At 38.6% G+C, this 27,043-nt stretch overlaps 5 protein-coding genes across 9 annotated transcripts; 2 read left to right on the top strand and 3 right to left on the bottom strand.

The window, feature by feature from the left end:
- Positions 1-3,095: 3,095 nt before the first annotated feature.
- tspo (translocator protein) lies at positions 3,096-5,567 on the top strand. 3 transcript variants are annotated; one of them, XM_083559376.1, is made up of 5 exons: positions 3,236-3,340; positions 3,720-3,816; positions 4,341-4,544; positions 4,725-4,863; positions 5,086-5,567. In XM_083559376.1, the coding sequence occupies exons 3-5, from the start codon at positions 4,372-4,374 to the stop codon at positions 5,257-5,259; spliced, it is 486 nt and encodes a 161-aa protein (XP_083415502.1). In that variant the 5' UTR covers positions 3,236-3,340; positions 3,720-3,816; positions 4,341-4,371; the 3' UTR covers positions 5,260-5,567. The 3 variants fall into 3 exon arrangements, with proteins under 3 accessions (XP_083415501.1, XP_083415502.1, XP_083415503.1); XM_083559377.1 differs by lacking the exon at positions 3,720-3,816 and adding an exon at positions 3,858-4,005 and having other exon boundaries at positions 3,241-3,340; XM_083559375.1 differs by lacking the exon at positions 3,720-3,816 and having other exon boundaries at positions 3,096-3,340.
- Positions 5,568-5,764: 197 nt separating this feature from the next.
- uqcc2 (ubiquinol-cytochrome c reductase complex assembly factor 2) lies at positions 5,765-8,811 on the bottom strand. The gene is made up of 4 exons (XM_083559357.1): positions 8,620-8,811; positions 6,810-6,884; positions 6,392-6,461; positions 5,765-6,096 (listed from the first exon to the last, which is right to left on the bottom strand). Exons 1-4 carry the CDS (start codon positions 8,755-8,757, stop codon positions 5,990-5,992), a joined length of 390 nt encoding a protein of 129 aa, XP_083415483.1. The 5' UTR covers positions 8,758-8,811; the 3' UTR covers positions 5,765-5,989.
- tomm6 (translocase of outer mitochondrial membrane 6 homolog (yeast)) lies at positions 8,775-11,440 on the top strand. Its single transcript, XM_083559401.1, has 4 exons — positions 8,775-8,916; positions 9,023-9,135; positions 9,537-9,663; positions 10,602-11,440. Exons 1-3 carry the CDS (start codon positions 8,914-8,916, stop codon positions 9,631-9,633), a joined length of 213 nt encoding a protein of 70 aa, XP_083415527.1. The 5' UTR covers positions 8,775-8,913; the 3' UTR covers positions 9,634-9,663; positions 10,602-11,440.
- Positions 10,750-14,995, bottom strand: LOC310735975 (rho guanine nucleotide exchange factor 19). Of its 2 annotated transcripts, none has more exons than XM_083559317.1 (13): positions 14,867-14,995; positions 14,568-14,641; positions 14,294-14,464; positions 13,279-13,349; positions 12,940-13,196; positions 12,684-12,844; positions 12,402-12,554; positions 12,172-12,301; positions 12,017-12,091; positions 11,715-11,807; positions 11,487-11,641; positions 11,054-11,218; positions 10,750-10,945 (listed from the first exon to the last, which is right to left on the bottom strand). In XM_083559317.1, exons 1-13 carry the CDS (start codon positions 14,867-14,869, stop codon positions 10,873-10,875), a joined length of 1,581 nt encoding a protein of 526 aa, XP_083415443.1. In that variant the 5' UTR covers positions 14,870-14,995; the 3' UTR covers positions 10,750-10,872. The 2 variants fall into 2 exon arrangements, with proteins under 2 accessions (XP_083415443.1, XP_083415444.1); XM_083559318.1 differs by having other exon boundaries at positions 11,754-11,807.
- Positions 14,996-15,121: 126 nt separating this feature from the next.
- Positions 15,122-26,200, bottom strand: ddi2 (DNA-damage inducible protein 2). 2 transcript variants are annotated; one of them, XM_083559338.1, is made up of 10 exons: positions 25,718-26,200; positions 25,062-25,188; positions 24,125-24,370; positions 23,898-24,024; positions 23,294-23,421; positions 22,823-22,951; positions 20,691-20,794; positions 20,094-20,286; positions 18,598-18,648; positions 15,122-18,109 (listed from the first exon to the last, which is right to left on the bottom strand). In XM_083559338.1, exons 1-9 carry the CDS (start codon positions 25,853-25,855, stop codon positions 18,638-18,640), a joined length of 1,203 nt encoding a protein of 400 aa, XP_083415464.1. In that variant the 5' UTR covers positions 25,856-26,200; the 3' UTR covers positions 15,122-18,109; positions 18,598-18,637. The 2 variants fall into 2 exon arrangements, with proteins under 2 accessions (XP_083415464.1, XP_083415463.1); XM_083559337.1 differs by lacking the exons at positions 20,094-20,286; positions 20,691-20,794; positions 22,823-22,951; ... (3 more) ...; positions 25,062-25,188; positions 25,718-26,200.
- Positions 26,201-27,043: the final 843 nt, after the last annotated feature.

Raw genomic sequence — 27,043 nt, 5'->3', positions numbered from 1 at the left:
GTCTACGAGTTTGTAGATATCTCATTGCCTTTCATGTGTTATAGCCATTTTTGTAAAAGCGGTCCCACCTATTTTTAACTTTGTGGCAAACCTTTGCACAGGCTGAGTCTTAAGTTAAACAATTATTTTATATACTTCATATAGTCACTATATATACAGTAAAGAAAATAAGTATTTGAACACCCTGCTATTTTGCAAGTTCTCCCACTTAGAAATCATGGAGGGGTCTGAAATTGTCATCGTAGGTGCATGTCCACTGTGAGAGACATAATCTAAAATATATATATATATATATATATATATATATATATATATATATATATATATATATATATATATATATATATATATATATATAGGTGGACCTCAAGCAGCATTAGAGTGAGACACCAAAAAACCGGCAGCATAAAAGAATATCCATATTTAAAGGATATTTTAAGCCTGCAGATAGTTATAGCTGATCTGCACAACTCTGATCTGTCTTGGGTCAGGAGCGTCTCTGTCATCTCATTCCTATTGAGAGCGACGTTCCCCAGAAACTGGATTTTTACTGAGTTTTTAAAGGACTCCTAAGCAAGAGAAACATGGAAGTAAAGCTTCTGAAGGTAGGACATTTGAATTTATTCATCCATGAGCACAAATCTAAAATGTGTATGTGCTAACTATTGGCCAAATGTGTGGATGTGTGTGCGTGCATGCATGTGTGTGTGTGTGTGTGTGTGTGTGTGTGTGTGTGTGTGTGTGTGTGTGTGTCTGTGTGTCTGTGTGTGTGTGTGTGTGTGTGTGTGTGTGTGTGTGTGTGTGTGTGTGTGTGTGTGTGTGTGTTGGTGTAGACTGTCACCTGGTCGACAGAATATAAGCAGTGGAGGAATGTCACATGCTAGACAAGATTTTTCCAACCTGTATGTATTTATAGCAAGGTAACTTTTATTTATTTGTTTATTTTTAATTAGTGCCTCAGTGATAGTGTATTGTGTATTGTTAGTAAGTCTGAGTCTGATTTCTTTGAATTGCTCTTAACTCTTAATGGATCTAAATCTTGTGCTTTGTTGAACTCTGAAAATATTTACAATTTTGCAGATTTTTTGCCATTTTTTAATCCTTGCTAAGAAAATTATAGAAGAATTTATACATTTGGAGAGGATTATTTATGGGATAGAAATCCAAAGACAAACTTTAAAGACAAAAACAGTATATGAGCACAATTAAATTGTGTGTTGCCTATGGCCAAATGGGGGTGGTCAGTGTTATGGGGGAGGGGGGGGAGGGGGCTGTAAAGCTTTTGCCCAGAGGCCTTTGGGGCCCATGATGAGTCTGTGTCATGTTGTATTGCTTATATACACAACACCATATGTGGAAAAGGGGTGTGACTGCACTTGTGAATTTTACTTGACAAAGTCACTAATATACAAATCTTTGCCACAACAATTGGATTTTTAATCTTCAAAATATTGGATACTTTTTTAGATACACTTTTAACTTTATACAGACATACAGAACGTATCTCGAAAGACAACATTCCTGTAGGATGTGTATTTCATTCTGATCTAGAGATATAATGCACTACATTATTCATATATGTTATTGGGAAAAAAAAAAATTTCTTGTTCTGATGTTCTATTGTTTCACTCTTATGCTGCACTATAAAGTTGTATAAAACATAAAAGGAAGAATTTGCCTAACATTAAATAATACTCTTTAAAAATCAACATGGAATATTTTCCTATAACATGACTCCCAGAGAGACATAGTGTAAATTCCTGGACTTACATTGGCAGAAGCCCAGGGGCCTGCAATGGGGAGGGGCCAACAAAAATAAAGAATTAATTATTATAAATATATTTTATTATATATTTCAAGAAATATTGTTAATATTTGCAGATTGCAGATTCATTTAGATTCATTATTTTTTATTATAATATCCATTAATATTGTAATTTAATACCCTTGCCATTAATTGGATGCCACCTTTTGTTAAGCAGCCTGTCGTATTCTACATAGTGTAAACGATGGTGGACTTCACGAAGCATGAGAGTGAAACACAAAAAAAGAGAAACATACAAATTGATAGAACAACCAGCAGCTTAAAACAAAAACACACAAACTTGCAGGATATTTCATGACTTCAGTTCCACTCATATTACATCACTTCATTACCATAAACTGTTTACATGCCATTTTTGCACAGCTTTCCTGAACTGCTGCTGCTATATTGCTTTTTTGCACAACATTTTGGCTACTGTTCATTTTGTCTCGTTACAACAGGTTTGGAGCAACTGGCGGAGCTATTTTGTGTATTGTCCTGCACTGTCCTGTCCTGTGTTGTCTTGCACTGTCTTGTGTTGTCTTGCACTGTCTTGTGTTGTCTTGCACTGTTTGCACCAGGTTGCACACATGCACTTTATGTGGCGAGGACACTTACTAGTCCTTAGCCCTGTGTTTTCTGTTTCCGTGATTGTTGTATGTAACATTAGGGTTCTGGAGGAACGTTGTTTCATTTCACTGTGTATTGTGTCAGCTATATATGGTTGAAATGACAATAAAAGCTTCTTGACTTGACTTTAGACTTGGCCTGCAGATAGTAATAGCTGCTCTGCAACAACTGTGATCTGTCCTGGGTCAGGAGTGTTTCAAGACAAGATTCTTGAGAGTAACATTCTCTAGAAACTGGACTTTGTTTAGTTTATACAAAACACGGCGAAAAAGCTTCTGAGGGTAGGACATTTTAATTTATTTGCACGTGAGCACAAACTAAAATGTGTGTGAGTTAAGTAATGACCAAAATGGACGAATGGGCAGAACTGCCTAAACTATAATGGAATTAGTAACTGAATCGAATTTATTTTATTAAGTCTTAATGGATCTAAATCTTGTGATCTGTTGCAATGTCTGAAAATATATATAATATTGGAAATTTGTGCCATTGTATAAATCTGAAGAGGTTTATTTATGGTATTGAAATTCAAAGACAAACTCCAAAGACAGAAACATTATATAAGCACAAATAAAAAAATGTGTATCTTGACAATAGACTAAATCAGAACATTCGTGTGTGTGTGTGTGTGTGTGTGTGTGTGTGTGTGTGTGTGTGTGTGGAGGAGGAGGGGGTCAGTCCCAGTCGTGTTTTATTTCTTACTTACACAACTCTACATCTGAAACGTCTCTTCGTGGAAACATCTGTGTTCAATTCCAATCTTATGAAACCTGAAGGGGCGTGGCTGCGCGTTGTATAAGTAGACACGCCCACTCCGTGCTATAATTCTAGGAAGCGCGTAAGTCACGTATAAGTTTTCGCCGAACCGCAACGGAGACAGACGTACGACACACCTGTTATTTAAAGGTATAACAAATAATAATATTCTACCGATTGTGTCTAAACGGATCGAAGTGATCGTGTGTGTTTTTTGCTCTGAAAGCGCGCTAACCCGGAGTGTGCGTGTGTAATCGTTATGTAACTTGCGTAAGAAACGTGGCTGGACGAGGGTTTATTCTATTGTTTTACAGGAATGTAGACTGTTAGGATAACACTTGTAATATGATATTGAAGCTTCACACCAGGTCGTAACTTGTGGTGCAATTTAGTTTAATAATGTTTAAGTTTGATCTGCTTTAACAGTTTGAATAGAAAGGACGTGCAAAACAACCCGAAGTATGTGTAATATATTTTGTTTTCAAGGGTGCTTTATAATTCAGTATTTGCTTATTATTGTCTTTTTCAGATGTTATTCCATTTGAAAACATCAGGTTAAAAGTCGTTGATCGGAGTGCAGGGATAAAAGAAGTCACAAGACACATTTTACTAGTCAAATAATCAAGGTTTAGTAGTGGTGCTATGTCATTTTTTTCTTCTTTTATAGTGAACACCCGGCTCATATAACAAACAAGAACCGACTCAGATTCGTTTCATTCGCGGTTGCATTTTATCTTTGCAACGGATGAGAGTCCGATCCCAACTCGCCATATCAAAGAACCGACTCAGAGAGTCGAGTTAAAAACTTACACAAGGTGTGCAGTCTGTATTGGCTGAACAAAGTGGCGAGAAGCCAACCGCCATTAGTCTGCTTCAGAAATGATCTGGTTGATTTATTTCAGTCAAGTTATATTTTAACCTTGGTCACCAGCCATGGTACATAATACCACACTGCCTATTATGCAAAACCAAATCTTCAACGTGTGGATGTAAACTTTTTATTAGGGAAACAATATGTACTACTTGTTTAATTTAACTGGTGTAAAAGGTATTACTTGATTTTGTGAAAAACAAACAAATACCTGTAACATAACTTTCTGTAATAATGATATTAAAAAAATTATAGATTATTAATGTTTTTTTTTTCCAGTCATAATCTTCTAGATCACTTTGTTGAAGCCATGTGGACAACTATGGTGGGGCTAACTGCCCTACCACATGTTGGTGGGATCTGTGGAGGTTTAATCACAAGAAGACAGATAAAGACGTGGTACGCCTCTCTTAACAAACCGTCATGGAGACCACCCAATTCGGCTTTTGGGATAGTATGGACAACTTTATACACTGGCATGGGGTAAGTACATTACTAAATTTGTGTTAACTGACCATTCATCGTTATAAATATGCCGTTTATTGGAATATATTGTAAAAGGCTCTGGGGAATGCTGCTTATTATCTAATTATTGTTTCAGGTTACTTTTTCAGAGACCTATTATCTACTTATGATCTAACACCTTCATTAATAATGTTTCAGGTATGGTTCATATCTGGTGTATAAGCAGCTGGGAGGCTTCACAGAAGATGCTGTGGTCCCACTGGGACTCTATGGTCTGCAGCTGGCACTGAACTGGGCCTGGACCCCTATCTTTTTTGGGGCACACAAGATCAAATTGGTAAGAGAATGCTTTTCTGCACAAGACAGGTTTAAAATAACTGCTGTTTCACTGCATTGCATTGTCCCAGTGCTACTTAATACACATTTTGTCAGACTGAGGAACCTAGAACAGCAACGATTTGCAAAAACTATGGTGTAATTCATAATCGGCTGATAATAACTGCACATTGTAAAACAATGTTAATAAAAAAAGGTAATGCTCGTGTTTCTTGTCTCACAGGCACTCATTGAGCTTGTGGTGCTGACAGGGACAGTGGCTGCCACTATGGTGTCCTGGTATCCAGTGAACCGCACTGCCTTTCTCCTCATGACTCCATACATGGCTTGGCTCTGCTTGGCCACCTCACTCAACTATTGTATATGGAGGGACAACCCTGAGACCAAAACAGACTAGAGAGGACAAAAATGTACTTAACTTGCACTATTAGGCACAATAGGACCTTATGGCCATTGTCTGTAACCATAATCTAATGAATATATGAATGAAAATCAGCAGCTATACACTAACATTTAGCTTACATCTCTGATGACTTTGGAAAAGTTCTATATTTTAGCAAGCTAATAGAAATTTGTAATTCCTCTGCTAATTCTGTTTGATTTCTGGCCAGTAAAAAAAATACTTAATTCACCCACACAACTGTTGCCCCGTGTCTGCCCTCAATGAACATTTGAACAAATAAATGACTTTCTATTTTGCTTGAATTATTAAATTTTGTACAAATTCATTATTTTGTTTATGCTAATGCTACATTATACCATCACATTATTAAAGGGTGTGTTTCAAAACAGAATGTCCTATCTCATATTCACAGGCTGTGCGCCAGTGGCTTACTGCATGTTGAATTCAAAACTGAAAGATATAATCATACATTTTTCTTACATGATCACACATATGCATGTTTGGTGTAGCTACAGGAATTTATTCTGGCACAAAATATTTAATGAGTCTTTAATTGTTTAAGTTTCAGACAAAAAATATATAAAATATGAATGAATTAGCATTCATATGCACATACTGCAAATAGAAAAAAATGAAAATCTAAAGTACATATATTAATAAAATGTGAAGGGAAAAAAAACAAAAAAAAAACTGTCACTGAAAATGTGCTTATAGTGCAAAACATCTACTTTTCTGGCTTTTCCACAGATGTATCTTCTGGCTTAGAGGAGAATCTTTGCGTGAGAGTTTTCCACAACCCTTTCTTTTCCTCATCCATCTGTTGCATCATTCCTAAAAGTGATAAAGAAATAAATTTGTTCATTTTTTTTCTAGAGATGCATGCAAATGCATTAATTATCTGGCACATTTACAGTGCAGCTTTGAAACAAGTTTAATTTTCAGTTTTAGTGAAAATAAGCGTCTGGCATTGCTGACAGAAGCTTCAGTTATTATGTGGCATAATAAAAAGTTAACTATTACAATGATCTTCCTAGGAAGCAGAATGATTATTTTTTTTTAAACCTTTACATTTATCAGCAACAAGTATCAAGTTTACTTTCTCATAATTCATTTAGAATAAACTCACCTGTTGCTAATAACATCCGACACTCTTCCACAGTCACGCCAGTAAAACTTGTATCTTTTGCTCTGGGAAACTGGAAAGAGAAATTTAGAGAGAAATTCAAAGCCAATGGTTATTGAAATGTGGCAATGAATATAAAACATGCTATTTTACAGCCTGTACATTCAACCATAACCATTAATAAACATTCAGTGTTGACTGTGTGTCAAAGCTCTTCTACATTTCTGCAACGTTAAAACAGCTAAATCTTTTATTCCCCCCTGTTGTTTAATAGAAGATAACATGCATTTTGGGTACATCTTCAGTACAAGTTGCTGAACCAAACAATAATTCATGACAAGTTGAAAATGCCAAGAGATTTTGATGTCCCTTAACAAATTTTACTTAATACTGCATTTAAATATTTTCACTTCAGACTCACCTTTTCTTTGTAAACATTGCTGTTGATTCGCACCAGACTTTCATACATTTGATCACATTTTTCAGGGTCCGAGATCTATAAGAAGAGTATAGATCCTCCATCAAATACATTTCAGATCATGCCGGTGCTTAATTTTTTGGGTTGTAATAAGCATGTGGTTTGTCTGCGTGTTAATTGTGGCTGGATGTCTTTTTCCTGAATAGCTAGAATTTAAACCACACCACTTGGTCTGGTAAAATTCTAAAATTTATAGTGCATATTAACAGAGTATTCAGATCTATTCATTTATCCTAATTGTGTGACAGCTTTATTGTACATAGAACAGATTTTTTCTTCTTCAAATTGGCAAAAAGTATGCAATTGTAAAAAAAACTATCAAAGTTTGCAATTAAAAAAAAATCCTAATTTATATATATATATATATTATATACACACATACATATATACATACACACACCATTTAAAAAAAATAAGTGTTCACAAGTACACGTTGCTATGAGAAAGTTGCTCATAGGTATATCCCACTTTTCCCACTGGGTACCTGGGAAAAGTCAAGTCGAGTCAAGTTTATTTCTATAGCCTGCTTCACAATTGACATTGTCTTAAAGCAGCTTTACAGAATTTTAAGAGTTAGGGTGAATAATATGTATTTATCCCGATGAGCAGCCATGGTGACTGTGGCAAGGAAAAACTCTCTTAGAAGTTATGAGGACGAAACCTTGAGAGGAACCAGACTCAAAAGGGGAACCATCCTCATCCTCATAAAGAGTGTGATTATAAATCTTAAAGCAATAAAAACACCAGGGAGTAAACATGTAAAAAGTGCCAAGGTCTGTAAAAATAAACTAAAGTCACAAACATGACCATCACACCCATATATTATACGACAAATACAAATCCACAGGCATGAACAGACTTGTTTACCTCTTCTGAGTTCTGCTACTTAACGACTGACAACCCATGTCTTTATGGACGTTACTTTGTTCACTGGGTCAATGTCAGAACAGAACAGGTTTGCGCCTCTCAGTTTGGGGAATACCAAGGCTTACCTTCCTTCTGCTTGTCCAAAACTGAAGAGAGGTGATCAGGATCATGAAAATGTGGAAAAACAGGAGAAACAGACATCTCCACAACTTTCAGGGTGAAGTGTCCAAAAAAACAAACCAACAAAAAAACAAAACAAAAAAACAACGAGGGTTCACTATGAGAACTTAAATTATTCTCAGCCCATGAGACTGCACAATCTTTAGCTTGGATGCCAACCAATACATCTGAAGGACACCTGGCAAAATTATAACCACAGTGGCATATAATGCCTATAAAAGCACCTGTGAGATCAGAATAAATGGAAGACATTCTCGGGGAAACCCTGCTCAAAAGTGTTCAGTGGCTTTAAAAGGTGACGACAATACAGATAGATGCAACTTAAAGACAAGTTTGTAAACGTACTTAATTTGCAAAGCATTAAAATGAACTAGAATTGTCTGAAAATAATCTTCTTCCCAATAGCATCCAGCTTCTTCACAAAACGACAGCTTGGTCAATCAGACACGCCAAGTAGTTTTTGCAAGTGCATGAGAACCTCGAAATTCACCAACATTCAAGGACACTCGTGTGTCAGCCCACAGTGAGGCACAACAGCGTTATTAGGCCTAAATGCATAAGAAAACTAACTTCTTAACACATTCTTCCTGAAAATATTTTCATTTTCACGTTATAGTAAAAAACCTTTATATTGAAATATTTAAATTTGACTTTAATGAGAGGTAATGCCCTCTGAAATACACAAATGTTAGCTATTCTTTATTACCTGAGTGTTCTCGCCTTCTCTGAACGCACTGGCCACCTTTTGCCGCAAAAACGTCCCCAAATCTCGCCCTTTTTTCGATTCGTCTCTCGGCCATTCCTCACACAACTTGAGAAAGCGACGGTACCTGGTGGCGGCCATTTTCAGACTTACGGTAAGGGAGGACCGACATTTAAAGTCAGGATGCCGCACTGGGACAATTCAAAACGGTATTTTTTAGCGTTTCACACACACACACACACGCTAGAAGAACATTTTTGTCCCACGCGTGTTTCCGTACGCTTCTAAGCTTGCCTCATGGTGTGTAGAGACGATGAAAGAATGGTTTTGTATGGATTATAATGGGTTTAAATGTTTTGCTTTTAAAATTGTTCTGACATTTTTATTTGTCTCCTTTTTTAAAAAGAAGTCACCAGGGAAAATGGCGGGTGCTGGAAAGAAAAGCGAAGCAGGATCTCCCGGAGCTGGGTGGATCAGCTCCGCATTTCGGTTTGCGACAGACAGAAATGATTTCAGAAGGTAACGTGATAACTGATTTAACTCTGTTTCTCCCACTCCTGTGTGCATATAGCATATGTTCTCCCATCACCACCGCCTTTATCTGGGTTATACAGCAGGCAGTTTGGATAACCGTATGAGAATGACCTTCACTTAGTATACAGTTGTGTAGGAGCTAGTTGCTAGCTGTGTTTGATGATCATAGGAGCAGGTACAATATATCCTGCATGTTCCCTCTGACCCCCATCATACTCATTCTAACTTTTATTCTCTACCGCATAAAAAAAATAAAAAATCCTTAATCACAAAACTGAGCTTAATCTGACCAACAAATGTGAAGTTTGAGTATTATAAAGAACTCAGCCTAGTAGAAAAATGTAAGAAAGAGCACCATGTAATTATAAAACTGTATTTCTCTTTAGGAATCTTCTTGTGAATTTAGGTTTGTTTGCAGCAGGAGTTTGGGTGGCTAGGAACTTGTCAGATTTTGACCTGATGTCACCTCAACCAGTCACATAATCCCAGTCTGATGCTCACAAGGCTTTGGAGGTTAGTTCAAGTCAAACTTCTCTTGCTCTTTAATATGGCACAGTAATGAAATCTTTGCAATTTAAAAGAATATTGAGGAAGGTTTTTGTTTGTTTGAAGAAAGAAAATAAATAAATTCCTGATTTTGAGAAGAAAAAAAACCACCATTCTGATGCTCCTCTGAGAATCCTGTGTAAGAACTGTGACTGCTCAAGAGATTTACCAACATAGATGTGTTACACTATCCATCCATATGTTGAGACATAAAAGTTGTTGTATTATACAGAAATGGGTCGGCAAATGGGGAGTGAGAACATGGTTTTAAAGCAAAACAAATAAAAGGACATTTGGGTGTTTTAGCAGGTTTTCTCTCCTGTACAGGTATTTTTCATGTTCCGTGATGAGTTATAATTGAGTCAGTTGATCCCGTTTTTAGAATTTGTATCTTTGATATTTGTGGAAAAACTATTTATTGCAGATGCACAAAATAAAACAAAAATACTTATTACAAATTGCTATTAATACACAAAGGAACCAACCAGAGGTCCTGTGACATTACAGTGAACAGATCGTACTTTCACTTGATGGTTAATTGCTCGATAAAATGTTTTTGTAAATGATGCAACGCCATTTAGGTACCAATCACCCACTTATGCTAAATAGTTTTATTTTTTAACATCACTGGTATTAAACATCAGACACACTACTTGGTGTTTGTGTTATTATGCATCGCCCACTTTACAATATTCTTCTGTATGTAAGCAGTAGTGTCCCCCCCCCCCCTCGTGTTTTTTTTTTTTTGGTTATTTGATAAGTGTGCAGCAGTTATTTTCACAAATGTTGAGCACTACAATTAAACTGGTGATTCAAAACATTATACAATAGTCACACCCTGAGAGCACATTGCACCAAATAATTACTGTAAATGCTACAAGTGATCACTGTCTGTTTATCTCCAGGAGGGAAGGACCAATTTCTGAACAAGAAGAGAGCTTTCTACTAGAGGCAATGACAGGACAAGACCCGAGGACACAATAGTAAACAGCCAATGAACATTGTTAAAGCTCTAGTAAAACACCTTCATATGGAAAACAGTGAATAGCTGACTATTACAAATAAGCTTTATTTAGAATAAATTATTTCATGTTTGTTAAATCTCACAATCAATATGATCATTGTTATATACTTGTCATTCAATAGGTATAAAATTACATACAATACTTAAAATATTCAAATGATCTCTGTACTACCCATGGTGCCATTTTTTGAAGATAGATGTTGGAGCCAAGTCTCTTTCTCCATCCTGCAGACAAATATTGAGCTTTAGTTAAGTCAAATTATAAAATAGCTCACAAAACATCTGTAATTGTTATTCCGTTCAAGAACTGAACAGTGCAGCCGTTTTGGTTACCGTGTCTGTGCAGTGAGTATAACGGCAGTAGCAGCTCGTAAGTGGTTTTGCGTGAGGCGGAGCAGAAAAGCATCTGGTGGCAGACCCAACATCTGAGTCCTTAACTCCTCTACACTAACATGTGCAGGAAACGCTGCATGATCCTGCACAACGAATCGGTTTCCACTGATGGATTGGTATGCCGTATATATCAAAAGGTAGACCAGACAGAACAATGTATCAGGTGAGAATAGGTCATAACAGCAAACAAGGAATAAACTAAAATCTAACAGAATGCATTTAAGAGTTTGAGCACGAAACACTTAAAAATGATGCACCCACTTCAAGATTGTAACAGCACCAATCCTCCCTGTATTGTTTGTTTACTAATAAAAGCATGTTTCATGATTCTTCCATATTTGACAGAATTAAAAAGAAAAAAAGGCAGTTGTACTTTTTAACAGACAGGAGCAAGAGGTCGTTGAAGAGATGTAGGTGGAGGTCTGTGCGTGAGACCATGGAGCCTGAAGTCTGATTACTCTTGACAGTCAACTTTTTCAAGGGTCCCGCTCGAATCAGATAACGGCCACTTACTATTAAAGGTACTGACTGAAGAAAAACAAAAATATAAAAGAAGTGAAACAAACAATTTTGAGGGGCAAAATGAGTCAATAATGCAGACCTTGACATTGGCAAAATCCACAAGCTTTTCCAAGCTAACCAGTTCTTCTGTCCGTTTCATTCGCTGGACATTGTGGTCACACTCCACTAATATCTATGGGACATAGAATATTGTTGATTAGCTGTGACAGGACTGGTTGTGTTCCTGCATTGAATTCAGTGATCCCAGGATGGTGTCACTGCAACTTTCACCAGTATAAGTTACAGAAGATAAAGTAAATGACTAATTAAAGTAAGGTATTGTGCATTTGGTACAGTACATGTAAGCTAATAATGATTATGATTGAAAGATTAAAAGCAAACCTCTCGTACAGCTTCAATTGCACCCTTTAGGTCGGGAACATCAGTGGAGTGTTCATCTGTCCTTTTCAGGATATTCTGAACCAGTGATGAAGAACAAAGTGTCAAGAAAATTGTGTTGATTGGTACATTAAAACACACACGCTTTTAATGCCCACCTCTAAAATCAGTCTCAATCTTGTTATCCTTTGGAAAGGAAGGATCAGGAAGGACTTGAGTGTCTGTCTCTGGCAAAGTGGGTCCTTCTCAAGCTTCTTTAAAGCCAGCACAAATTTCCTGTTCTCATGTCTGAAAATGCAGCAGCAATCACAAAAAAGAAGCACAGATATTGGCAAAAGGTACATATTAAAAGGATTCATGAAATGAAAACGGAATGAGTAGAACTAACAAAAGTTTGGCAATAAGGTTCTCCTGATACATCATGTTGGTGACGTAGGGCACGTAGACTTGACGAAACGTTGACTCGTGATTCAGTACAACGTCTCCAACCTTGGACATAACCACATTTTGCCCCAGTCGATTCTCCAAATCCTGAAGGAATCTAATAGAACAAAAGAAGCATATTAGGTTAAGGCCCTTCTGACATCATGAGAAACACGGGTATGTCAAATAACGTTTAAAATATAGACTATAAAATATGAAAAAAGATTAATGTGTACTTAGTGCTTACCTCTCACTGACCCTGCAGACTTCCTTTAAATTGGAAAATAAAACATGATTCTGCACAGGAGTTAAAGTTTGCTTCAGCTGAGCTGAGGACTGAAAGAGTCCGACTGACACTCGCAAACTCTTTTGGTATGAAGCCTCAGACACGATCAGTTCAAACATGGCCTATGCAAGAAAGAAGCACCCAAAATGTTATTTTATATAGTGTTATATATATATATATATATATAAACTCCAGCTATGACTTTAATAAAACCTACCTCCTGATGGCGAACGTCTCTGGATGAGAGCGTGTGCAGCAAGTTTCGCCTCTGTACTTCAGGCAGCTGCTGCCACAGGGCATACGGTGCAACGTGTAGCCCTGGTGGACTTGATCCACAAGCTGGGGTTGATGCAGAAGCAGAAAGCACGGTAGATCGACACCGCGCGTCCACAACATTGACCAGTTTTTTACGGTGCGCCTTCTGTAACTCAGCCTTCATACATTTCAGCCAGTACTCCTGATACAGAGGCACTGCTACAAGGCAAATGCATAGAGAACAAATGTAATACATACACAGTATTCCATACACAAGGTTTTAAGTGAAACTTGCACTTACAACCACTTATGTATTTTAACTTCACGTCAAATGTTTCTTTTTGAAGGGTGTCCTGAAATTCGGTCATGCAGCTTTAAGGGAAAGAAGAAAAAAAAAAAAACGAAAAAAAGTTTAATGATCGGGTGCAAATAGACAATGATAGAAAGCTGTACATTAATACATTTTCTTGACCCTTATAACGGTACAACCTCAGTACTTCGTTGCTCCTCACTCACTTAGAAAAACTTAATGTTTGATATGGAAAAATTAAAGACTAGGACTAGACTAGGCTAAGGATTATGGCTTTTACAACTCATTCACAGAACAGACTGGAGACACACTGTTTGTGTTGCCTGGGTCCATGTTGATCTAGTCAGAAAAAAACACCATTATGGGCTAGTTTACAATTAGTCAAGTGATTCGCTGATCCCTTCTTGTGCTCGCCAGACCTGCCTTATCCAGCATGATGCCTTTTCTGGTTCTGGTTTTCATCACTTGGATACACTTGTTGCTGATGCTCCTAAATAGGTCACCATATGGACATACTAAAGTTACATAAAACGATGATTGTGGATGGTACCACTAAGAAATCATTAAGCCTTTGGACCCCAATTGATCTGAACAGTTTTTGCAATCACAGCTTTGGACTACATTTGACAAACACGTCTGCAACTAAATCTCAGTGTTTCACTGATAATTTGCTAAATCAACACTGAATTTCCTGAATTGCACTTTAACCATTTAGCAACAGGAGAGAATTATTTCCAAATCACACAACCTTTTTAAGGTTTCTTCCTCATACCTCTGAGTTTGTCCTTGTTTAATCGAGATGTATTCTTCTCACATTAAAATCCCAGATCTACTCTGGAAAGCTGCTTTGTGACAATGTCCATTCAACGGAATTAAATTCAAGTTTACAAGAAGAATATCAGGAGGCACACCACAAGTCTGTGGTCATCTCCACAACCTGGGTTACAGAGCAATCTTACACATCTACCAGCCTTCTTTAACATAAAAAGACCTTGAAGCGTCCTACCGTTTGTCCTCATCTTGTGAACACAGCAGAACAGGGGACTGCGGCGGAGTGCCAATGTCTTTTTGGTCCTCCACGTTGAGGAGGGAGGAAGTTTGGAGAAAAACGCGTTGGAGACTCCACGTGTCTGATCGCGCGACTGATCTCAGAGCCTCAGCAATCCCTCCCGAGGAGCTACACAGGACACAACAAGCTACATTTCCTCCAAGTAATCGGTCCATATTTAATACTAAACAGAATTATTAGAAATGGCGTTAAAAGTAAATAATAAAAGTACCCCAAAACTGCTTGGAAACGGCGTTCTTCCATCTCAGCTCTCATAGAGTCACACACTAAAGCACTGCTGAAGGCCTGTATGGAAGTGACATGACACTGTCTTCATTTAACAACATATATATTAACTAATAAAAGATTGTTTAACAGTTATCGTGTCAAAATAGCTAAACCAGTTTGAATATATTTATTAAACAGTGTGCTAAACACACGACCATTTTGTGTTGTCCTTACACTAATACGCTACACAAACTGCTCTGGATTTCGAGTGAATACATTAAAAAAAAAAATAAAAAACCCTACCATTTAGTTTTACACCGATTTGAACCCGTGAAGTTGAACCTCTGACCTGCCTCCACTGCTCACTGACTGCGTCTGATCTCATCTGATGTAGCTTTGACTCCTCGGGTGTGGCTCGTTGATTGACAACACACAGTCCAGCCTGTTATCCTGGGCGAAGTGCTAATACAACCTAATGAACTGAAATGTACTATCTAGTATGACTTTATTGTCTCCTATTACGCAATGAAACACACTTCGAGGTTATAAAGAAACACATTTTTCTTTAATTGTTTTATTTTTTTAAATTGTATACAAGTTGAAAGGAAATCATCCAAACAGTAAAGACAGCTGAGTCAGACACTACCTTATAAAATGTCAAAGGTTATACACTCAGACAGCTAGACAGAGCAGCTTGGATTTCCACCAAACATGATTGAAGTCATGGAGAAGGATAAAACAAACAAACAAGGTGGGAGAATTGATTGAATCCTACACAAATCAGCATATGTTATGTAATCATGTGCACTGATGACCAAAGCACAAACACTGAAATCCAAACAGGCCTCCAGTCCCCGTCCAATTAATTGTACTTTTCTGATCATTGAATAGTTTCACACCAAACTATACTAAGATCATGTTTCATATTAACAATAAGTGTCATCAAAAAGACTATTGCAAAATCCCTGAAAAGTAAAACATAGACGAATGGTAATGAAATATGATTCGCAGAAGTTTCCTGACCTCCGGGTATTACATCTCGTCCTCCCACAACTATTCATTTCCCATTTGTTACACACAAAAAAAAGCTACAAAAATACTGCTGAAGATTGTTTTCAACACTAATAAACTTTGGGGCTTATATATACGTTTTAAAAAAGCTGAAGGCAAACATTTCAAACATGATAAAACACAATGGTCAAGTTTAACAGAATTGGTGATTATAAAATGAGCATAAAATCTGAGAGAAATAAAGATACAGTATTTGGTAATTATTGCAAATTTAGCAAAGGAGTTCCATCTACACTGGCCTCACAGATATGGGTTAAGTTAGTATGTATTTGTATGTTCTAACTTGGGACACACATGATGATGATTCACCGGCAATTTTTTTTTTTAAATCTAGGCTTAAGCTTAACAGGCCACTGGGGACCAGTCTGTTTTCATAAAACAGCAACCTTAAAATACAAGAAACATTCTGCTTAAGTTGCCATACACCAGGTGCATGCAAAAGGTCATTTGACAGATAAACCAGGTTTGTTTTACTAACTGCTTTTTTTCATATTCAAGAACCACCCAATTTTATTTCCAAAATTTATTTAAAGAGCAAGGTATAGTTATCCTCAGTAGTTTGAGAATAAATAAAAAAAAGAGAGAGAGAGAGAGATAAAACTATTCAGAATTAAAACACCATTCACTGCTGAGTTTTACAGCCACTCAATTAAAGGCATTGTCATCCGAGATAAAACTCATGTCTCTGCATGTCAAACGAACAAGTTACATACAAGTAACCATCAATAGCAATATGCAAATCAACTTAAACCAGACAGCATTTAAAAGCAGTAACCCTCAATATTTGGAAACCATTTAAAGGGGGTGGGAAAGAAATTTCAGGCTTTACTTTGTGCAAATTGCCTAATCATTTCCTTCAAAAAGCTTGCTATTGATATGGGAACATATAAACTGATTTAAAACAATACATTTACTATGCACAAATAAAGGGGGGAAAGGGCAACAAAAAGAAAGAGCACAGAATCCAAATTATGTGGCAAATAAGTCTGTAATGGGTCTAAGTGGGCACAGTGATCTTCCTGGCGAGCAGCACCAGTAGGGCAAGTTCCACACTGCCTTCAGCCTGTTCGAGTGCTTCAGCTGCCTCATGAGACGAGAACCCTGCTGCTTGGATCCTCTCAATGTGCTCTACAGGGTATTGTCCCAATAATGTTAGTGTGGAAGGCTGGATGGAGTCTGAAAGAGGGAGAAGAGCCAAGCCAGGACTTTGTACTGATGGATAAGAGGATTCTACAGGCACAAGGTTGGAACTGCCTGCCGAGGAGCCAACTGCTACAGACAATGGTTGCTGTTGGGATTGGGATGGTTCAGCAGGAGGGGCTTCCTCTGGCTCCAACATAAGATCTTCCCCACTCTCATCCACCTGATTTCCTTCAGGAATCCTTGTCATGCCTTCCTCAATATTTGCAAACCCATCAGAATGATTGCCTTCTTGTATTTTAGATCTTACTGTCAATCCTTCAAAGGTACCATCCTCTTCTAGAGCATCATATTCAGATTTGGCAAATGATGTTTTGTTGGTCATGGCAGTATGAGATGATGAAATAACATTTGGGCCGGCACTTGCATAATCCTTTCTTGTTGGGTTATGGTCAACTTCATCAGTGTCTGGCGTTGAGGTGTCAGGTAGAGGGCTCCGGGCAGAAGCCTGAGCATTATTGTTGGACATTAAAAGCTTGTGAAGTTCCTTCAGGGCTTGAGCCAGAGAAGGGGTATTGTTGCTTTCTGACTGGTCCCTTTCTGAAGTCATTTCACTGTTTGAAACAAGGCTAGTTTCCATATTCATCTCGGATTCTAAGTCGACAAGAGAGTCTTTAGATGAACTAGATGGACCTGTAAGGGTGTGGTGATTCGTAAACTCTGAAAGCTGATCTGTTTGACCATTTACAACATTCATTATGTTGCCTTGATCTTTTTCTGGGAAGTTATCAGATATTTGAACTCTGATAGCTTCTGGATCAGGAGAATCTGCAGTATCTACTTCCTGAAGGCAAACATCATTCTGGGAGTCAGTCTGGGAATCAGGTTCTTCTATTTCCTCTAAGCTATCTCCTGCATCCAAATCTGCCATGGACTTCCTGCAAAGTATAAATTGATTCCCTTTATCGTCATTTGACACAGTACTAGAAAATGGTTCCTGAGCAGGGAGAATGGGTGATGCTGTTGACTGAGGTTGGAAATCATCAACCTGCCCGTGGGAAGGATTTTGAGCATATTCTTCCACTACTAAAGGCAGGGATGAGGCAGATGTTGGGTTGTGTTCACTCATGCCCTGGGTGCCAGATGGTGGTGACTTTATTTCTCCCTGGGTTTGAGATGGACTGAATGATGCCTCTGATGACAGGCTCTGGCTAATGGAGGCTGGAGCAGATCTGGAGCGGTCTAATGTAAAACTTCGACTAGGACTTGTATGAACAGGTTGGGGAAACTCGAGTGGCGGGGGCTCTGGTGAGGTAGTTTTTCCATCTGCAATTTCTAGCGAGAAAGGCAAAACTTGATTATGTATGCATTTAATTACAACAGAGAAAAAGCATGCAAAAGGGTTAACATACATTGCAAATCATGCATGGAATTGTAAACAGGCATGCGTTTAATTTTATCAAGTGACACTTGGCACTCAAGGATTCTTGCACATGCCTATGTACTGTAGAATATGGCTATTACTCTTATTCTTTAAAATCTTGGTTTTTTTTTTTGGTAAATTTCTGTTTTGTTCAGAAGTTTTGATACAAAAATGTAAATTGTGTAAGTATGCTGAATTCTGCAGATAAAAATATAACCCCCCCGCCCCCCCCAGCAATGACCTTCATAGAATTTTGCCTCTATAACCCTATCCATGGTTATATAAAGTTTCTACTTCATTTAATGAGTTGAACCTTTCTTGCTTAGTAATTAGAGTTTATACATTTTTTTTCCAAAATTTAAATATTAAGAGATCCTTTAGCCATGTGTGGCTTTTGTACCTGGGTAAGCAGGGCCCTGTTCAGCTGTCTGTCCAATGCATCAGTGTTGCCCTGCACATGGTTAGCACACACCACACACGGCATGCAACGGGAGGCCAAAATTTAGGAATCACACACATCCAGAGGGAGAAAGGAGATCGAGAGAGAGAGAGAGAGAGAGAGAGAGAGAGAGAGAGAGAGAGAGAGAGAGAGAGAGAGAGAGAGAGAGAGAGAGAGAGAGAGAGAGAGAGAGAGGTTGTTGAGTAAAATCTTTAGTGCATGTACAGTGTGATCCCAAGTATCTTTTACACACGTTTTTCTCAAGGTAAACATGTTTTAGTAGTTACAATGTCATCTTGAAATCAACTAATATTGTAGTTGAGGCAGGGATTACGCAGACATGCAGCAGAATATTAATTTCATGTTATGGTGCCAATATAAAACAAAGAAAACATCTACAGGCCCACTATGTCTTCATTTGCCAATGTCATGGTTTTAGTAGTAGCACTGTGAGAACAATTACATTGTACACTGTACATCACTTGGTGAGCTGGGTAACATTACCATTGTTGCACAGCAAACAATCCACAACATGCTTCATAAATCACCAAATCGCCACAAGCTGTTCTTAATCCGTTCCTGATAAACCTTATAAATAAATTTGCTAAATATTACTACTTTAACTGGACCTATAATGCCCTTCAGAATTATAGAGACCCTTCATTTAACCAGAAAAGTTAATTAATATAAAAAATAATATGTAGGTGTTCTTTTGAGCTGAAAATGCAGTCAAACTACAACCTTCTTATTACTTTTTATTATTATAAGCACATGTGAAATTAATATTTTGTCATGCCTGCAAACCAGAACAACATTTTAAAATGTTTGTAATGTTGGGTTTGTGCATGTCAACTTCCTGTTTTTAGTTCAATCCACAGGGTCTCCAATAGGGATTACAGCCTCAAATCACTGCTGGTCCACCACCATTATTTAAAGTGTGTATCAAGTGGCCTTTTGTCACCAAACATGTTAATAACGTGCATGACCTAAACATTTAGTTTTCAAAATTGATGTCTAATCTGAGGACAACCAACAATGTTTCAGATGTTCTCTTGTAGCCTTCATTGTTTTTAACTAATTATTAAATGTTCATGTATTTGTGCAGGTCAATTACTATCCATCTCTTTATGTTGATAATAGTCCTAAAAGAATATGCATCTTGTGAATTTTTTTTATGAAGGGGGACGATAATTGTGGACTGCTCAGTATCCCATATTCCCAAGTGTTCAATAAATTCTTACTATAACATTTATTAAATGTCAAAACAAAACTGAATGCAATTAAATAAACAAATGCAATGCCTTCAATTCTGTTTCACATGATCAATAAAATGTGTAAAATTTGTATACTATATTTCTCTGTTTAAATTGATGCACTTTTCTGCACTATACTGCATCTATATTTTTATTCACTAATCAGTCTATTTCAGTGTACAGAATTCTATGCATGCAGCTCACCGCCGTCCTGTATGGATCTTTGTAACGCCTCTGCAAGCTCTTGGTCTGCAATATCCTCTGGTCGGGTGTCCTCTCGCGCTTCTGGCCCGTACGCCAGTCTGGCACAGTCTGGCAGCTCACCTTCAGGAAGGAAACGTGTCTCTGTCCCTGTTGTCCCGATCAGCAGCACACTCTTCTTAAGGTCAATAGAGCACTGGGAAAAACATCCAGACAGGGGAAAATAATCACTAAGTACTAACCTTAAAAAAAAATCATCCAGACCTGATCAGCCAAGTTATTTCTCTAAGCGGTTATATTTTTTAAGCAGGTTTGTGATGCTTTCATTAAAGGCAGCTGAAGAACATCGAAATCATGCAACTATCCTTCAGCATAGCTTGTCTACTTCATTTTTAGTCACACAAAAGGTTCTGGACTCATGTAGGAGTCATGACATGGCTTCAAAAATAATGGGGATCATGTAAAAGACCATTAACAATGAAAAGGAAGATGTGATCAAGTCAGAACATGATCTATGTAAACTTGTATTACTGGAGTCAGTGCAATGTAAGTAGCACTTTCGTTCCCCTTTAATTACATTCCTGAGTTTGAAAGCAAGACCTGGTGTCTCTTCAGCATGTCAAGTCCTAGCAACATGTCCATAGGCTGATCTTCCAAAATGGAGAAGGAACACGGCAGGAAGTCCCCTTCAATCTGTACCTGAGCTGGAGTACACAGATCACAAAAGCCAATATAAACCTTAATGTACTTGCAGGAAAATAAACAAAACAAAGAACAGAATGTACTGTATAAAACATTTAACTAAAATCATTCTGCTTAATAAACTGCAGTACACCCTCCATTACATATATACATACATACACACACACACACACAGTGAGGAAAATAAGTATTTGAACACCCTGCTATTTTGCTAGTTCTCCCACTTAGAAATCATGGAGGGGTCTGAAATTGTCATCGTAGGTGCATGTCCACTGTGAGAGACATAATCTAAAAAAAAAAAAAACAGAAATCACAATATATGATTTTTAAACTATTTATTTGTATGATACAGCTGCAAATAAGTATTTGAACACCTGTCTATCAGCTAGAATTCTGACCCTCAAAGACCTGTTAGTCTGCCTTTAAAATGTCCACCTCCACTACATTTATTATCCTAAATTATATGCACCTGTTTGAGGTCGTTAGCTGCATAAAGACACCTGTCCACCCCATACAATCAGTAAGAATCCAACTCCTAACATGGCCAAGACCAAAGAGCTGTCCAAAGACACTAGAGACAAAATTGTACACCTCCACAAGGCTGGAAAGGGCTACGGGGAAATTGCCAAGCAGCTTGGTGAAAAAAGGTCCACTGTTGGAGCAATCATTAGAAAATGGAAGAAGCTAAACATGACTGTCAATCTCCCTCGGACTGGGGCTCCATGCAAGATCTCACCTCGTGGGGTCTCAATATCCTAAGGAAGGTGAGAAATCAGCCCAGAACTACACGGGAGGAGCTGGTCAATGACCTGAAAAGAGCTGGGACCACCGTTTCCAAGGTTACTGTTGGTAATACACTAAGACGTCATGGTTTGAAATCATGCATGGCACGGAAGGTTCCCCTGCTTAAACCAGCACATGTCCAGGCACGTCTTAAGTTTGCCAATGACCATTTGGATGATCCAGAGGAGTCATGGGAGAAAGTCATGTGGTCAGATGAGACCAAAATAGAACTTTTGGGTCATAATTCCACTAAACGTGTTTGGAGGAAGAAGAATGATAAATACCATCCCAAGAACACCATCCCTACTGTAAAGCATGGGGGTGGTAGCATCATGCTTTGGTGGTGTTTTTCTGCACATGGGACAGTTCTGCACTGTATTAAGGAGAGGATGACCGGGCCATGTATTGCAAGATTTTGGGGAACAACCTCCTTCCCTCAGTTAGAGCATTGAAGATGGGTCGAGGCTGGGTCTTCCAACATGACAATGACCCGAAGCACACAGCCAGGATAACCAAGGAGTGGCTCTGTAAGAAGCATATCAAGGTTCTGGCGTGGCCTAGCCAGTCTCCAGACCTAAACCCAATGGAGAATCTTTAGACGGAGCTCAAACTCCGTGTTTCTCAGCGACAGGCCAGAAACCTGACTGATCTAGAGAAGATCTGTGTGGAAGAGTGGGCCAAAATCCCTCCTGCAGTGTGTGCAAACCTGGTGAAAAACTACAGGAAACGTTTGACCTCTGTAATTGCAAACAAAGGCTACTGTACCAAATATTAACATTGACTTTCTCAGGTGTTCAAATACTTATTTGCAGCTGTATCATACAAATAAATAGTTAAAAAAAAATCATATATTGTGATTTCTGGATTTTTTTTTTCTAGATTATGTCTCTCACAGTGGACATGCACCTACGATGACAATTTCAGACGCCTCCATGATTTCTAAGTGGGAGAACTTGCAGAATAGCAGGGTGTTCAAATACTTATTTTCCTCACTGTGTGTGTGTGTGTGTGTGTGTGTATATATATTATATATATTCATATTTATTCAAAAGAAGGGTATTTCAGTGGAACATTTTTAAAGGGAAAACAAGTCTGTGGTGTTAAAATCCACATTTTACTTCTATAAATACATTTATGACAGGAAACAAGGTCAGGTTTTTCCTGCCATTTACAGCAACATTAAACCTGGGCCTGCTTGAGGAAGCATCATATAACAAATATACACATCTCTTGAGCCTAAGCCATACCCAAATGTACTCTGCCAATGATCTTTTGTGTGCCAACGCCCTTAGCAATCCCTGCCCAGCGACGGTCTACCAGCCGCATGATGTTGCAACGCTCTGCACAGGCTTGACTCATGATGGTCATCTGGGCTCCTGAGATGAGAAAATGACAGTGTGCCGTTATAATGGGAGTCTCAATATATATACTACTGACACTATTAAGCAAAGCACAGCAATACGGTATAATCTAATTAAACATTAGATGTTTAGAATCAATCCTGCAGTCTTGCTTTCAAGTGACATTTTGTTATGCTGTATGTGGCCTTCACAGGAATACATTTGTCTTTTGTCTACTACTAGGTCATATCAGAGCTGGAGAGAAAAAAAAAACATTTCCGAAACTGGCAAACTTTAAGTGACTTTGTTGCTTGGTAGAGTGAAAGCAGAGTTAAAGACTCATCATCATTCATCATGGATAACCGATCACTAATTTACCTGAGTCAACAAAGGCTTTCACTGGGTGTCCATTAACCTTGCAGTTGATGTAGAGCATAACCACTTGGCCAAAACTCTCAGGTGCCTCTTCCATTGCAATGGTCATGTTTTCCTCAATATTGTGTTGCCTGAGAACATACAATATACCTCAGATTTACTGACCATGTTTGCTCACACCACAAATATGCATTTTATTCACGGTACAAACCAGTTCAATTCAATTCAGGACACTGCATTTTCGTAAACTAAAACACACTGGGTACACTGAACACTATAAACCACACATTATCCCCTGTATGTTTTTTAAACATTTCATCTCAACCAACATACATTTTACATAATAGTGTTTAAATTACGTCTCTGTATACATGTTCAAAATGTAGCATTGGTATTTTACCACGCTTTTGCAGTTTGTGGATGTTTTCAGTTTACAACACAGTATGAGCTTATAATTAGACAACTACAGGGTTTATCTGATCATTTTTTGGCCTCACAACCCCGGGGCCTTTGACTTTGATTTCTCTGATCATCTGAGACCACATACACTTAGATTTATGGAAGATTTGCCACGACACAACACGTAAACCTAATAACCACGCTGTACCTGATCTCCTCCTCAATCTTGGCCTGAGCCTCCAGGTCAAAGGGGTCAGAAGTAAGAAGTCTGATTCGCTCCTGCTCTCTTTTGGCTCGGTCATGCTGCTGCTCCTGCAGCACTTTCGTGAAGCGCTCTGAGAGAGACAAAGTCAAAATCACCCCAAAAAAAATAAAAAAATCACAGACCACAATGACTGAAGTTGTAATCCACTCTCTGTAATCATCTGTACTCACCAAGGTCGCCGCTCAACAGAGCCTCAGCCAGGGGCGGGTTACGTTCCTTCAGCAGCGACAGCTCATGTGGATTGGCGAGCAACATATCGCGCAGCAGGGCAGGATTGTCCAGTCCTTGAGGGGAAAGCTCAGGGGAAGTAGCAAGGGGTGTTTGGTCAGCCCTGGGATTTTGAGCCTGTGTGGTGGAATGATGGTTCGAGGAAGTGCCAGGAACCGAGATAGAGCTAAAATCAATGCGAGGCAGACCTGGGAAAATAATATTCCAAAAGCCATGTCAAATGCTGTCACATGATATCAGGATATAATAATATACTCTCTCTCTCTCTCTCTCTCTCTCTCTCTCTCTCACACACACACACACTATATCTATATTAAGAAGTTTCACCGAACACACCATAAAAAAGTGCCATAAAATTAACAAAAAAATTATACATTGCTTTGTGGTTCTGGTGCTGATATGTTGGTCAGGGGTGTATTCTAGTTGTATGTTTACATTATTTCTAGGAGACAGCGACAGTGAGCTGACAGGCTAACATGCTCAAATTGAGGAAGAAATTTTCACTGTTAGCTCCTTAAATCCAGAGAGCAGCTTTTCTCCCTCATCATCCTCTAGTGTTGTTCAGTGTTAGGGGAAACCACCCTGAGTATTAAAGACGCATCATAGCTTAAAACAGCTGTTAAGCAGAGGCTCAGCTAGTGAGGGAACTACAAGAAGTCCAGCATGAGGAGATGGTGCTAAAAGGATGAAATCTGAAGCTTCAGAACCCTTGTGTTGTCGAGGTGAGAGAACTAGACAGACTACATACTATTGTTCTCTGGTAAAGAGGAAGTAAGAGTCTCCTAAGCTTCGGGGGAATTTTCTCTTTAAATCCTCAATCAATAAAAATGTTATTAGTTTGGTTGAACTCCTCCAACGATAAATAGATTGAAGGTGTACCTGGGAAGGATGGCTGAGGTGCTGGCCTTCTCTCAGCCTGTCTCAACACCACCACGTCTCCATCCTTCAGGCCGAAATTCCCCAGGGCTCGGGTGAGGTCTTTAAGAGGCTGCTCTGCATGGGAGATCTGCAGGGAAAAACAAACGACTTTGGAGTTGGATGTTTCCTCAAGCAGGACACAGTCTCTGAGCTGGTTTCTTCAAATAGCAAAGCAAACCGAAAGTAAACCGGAGAAGAGACCAGACATGCAGCAAAATATCGCACTTTTCCTTCCCATATGACGAACACGTTTCTGATCACCTTTTAGACAAACTGGTCCTATTTCACACACCTGCAACCCCTCAGCTGTTTACTGTCAAAATCGCTTATGTGAATGAGGTTCAGGTTCTTCAGCTCAACTCATGGACCAGGACTCCAGGCTAACTAGCATGCTGGTGGAGCGGCACACCCAGCCGACTAGACAGAGGTCCAGATCCCACACCATCTTCCTCCTTTTTTACGACGTTAAAAAGGGACTTTAAACCAGAGCCAGAGACTTCAGCACTATTAATAGCCCTGACTCTCCGCTGTGGATAAACTACCGAGCCGCAGCTAGCTGTCCGGCTAAACCGCCGCTTTCACTGCCTTCACTTTAGTTACTCTTAAGCACGGCTCACCTGGATCTCTCCTGCGGGTATGCCTGATTCAAGCTCACAAAGAGCCAAAAAGTCCCTGAGTTCCAGCTCCGGAGAGACCTCGAGGGCGAAGGTGGTCTCCCCGCGGTCCCTCAGCGCGCAGAACACCGTCAACAGCATCGCTAAAACGGGAGTCCGGGACACGAGGGAGTGGGTGCTGCTGATTCAGCGTCTCTCACTCACACACTCACAACACTCACAACACACACACACTCACTCACTCACTCACACAGCTACTCCTTTCACTTTCACACCGCTTTACACTTATCTTTTTACACAGCGATGAAGTTTCCTTCCGAAGCTGTTGTTCCACATACACCCAGAATCCACCTGCTTTCAGTGTGAACGCCGTTAACCGAACTGAAGCGCGACAGTGTGCGACATCGACACGACTCTGTGGACGTTCGCTGATCTAGAGGCCATATTGTGTCACGTGCGTTCTGTTCGCATTATCTGTAGATCAGCAAAAAGGCGTAGTAAACGGTTGACGTAAAACCGGAAGTACATCACGCCAAAATACAAACCTTTAAAGATAATTTTTTTTAAAGACAATACAATAAACATTGATATCAATATTTTAAAATGATTTCACTCGTTTGGAAAGGGAAATATAAAATATTGTGATAGACTATGTAGATTTTAAGTATATGCTCTATGTAAATGTAATTATTTTAATAATGATCAGTTAAAATGTAAAATAATATACAGTCTATTAATAGTTTTATGCACATACCGGCCATTTATTTTATTAACATGCTTTTTTAAATTACGTTACAAACAATAAAATACAGTAAATTATTTGCGTATTTTCAAAACGTGCGCATATACTCCATATAAATATAAATTATTTCACTGTTGATTTTGCATTATGTACGTACATAGTCAAAATAGGACAAATGTAGAACCGCTTTTATACAAAGAACAGATATAACCATAACTTTCTTGCTGCTGGTTACGTTGAGAACCTGAAATTGGTCTGTCATTATTTGCTTTAAAAAAAAAGTGCTGAAATCCTCCACAAGATGGCGCAGTCCCCAGCTGAAGTACAGCCAAGCTGCTGGTCTGTTGGGTTACTGACCTTAAATTCACACTGAGCAGATATAATATAGAAGTCTATCATCCATTCGTGTAGGTATAAGAAAATGTTATAAAATAAAAATATAATAAATTAGGTGATTTCATACTAAGCCATGTATTGTGTTTCATTGCATGTTGAACAATTGTTGAACCCACAATCTCAGATAGTTATCAAGAATAAGCAGCCTGTACGGCTGTACAGTAAAACCGGTTACAAAAAATGAAAACAGT

This window comes from Silurus aristotelis (genome assembly GCF_946808225.1).
Source record: "Silurus aristotelis genome assembly, chromosome: 2".
Classification (NCBI taxonomy): domain Eukaryota; kingdom Metazoa; phylum Chordata; class Actinopteri; order Siluriformes; family Siluridae; genus Silurus; species Silurus aristotelis.
The sequence above is the reverse complement of the archived record's forward strand: the minus strand, read 5'-3'. Positions and strand labels throughout refer to the sequence as shown.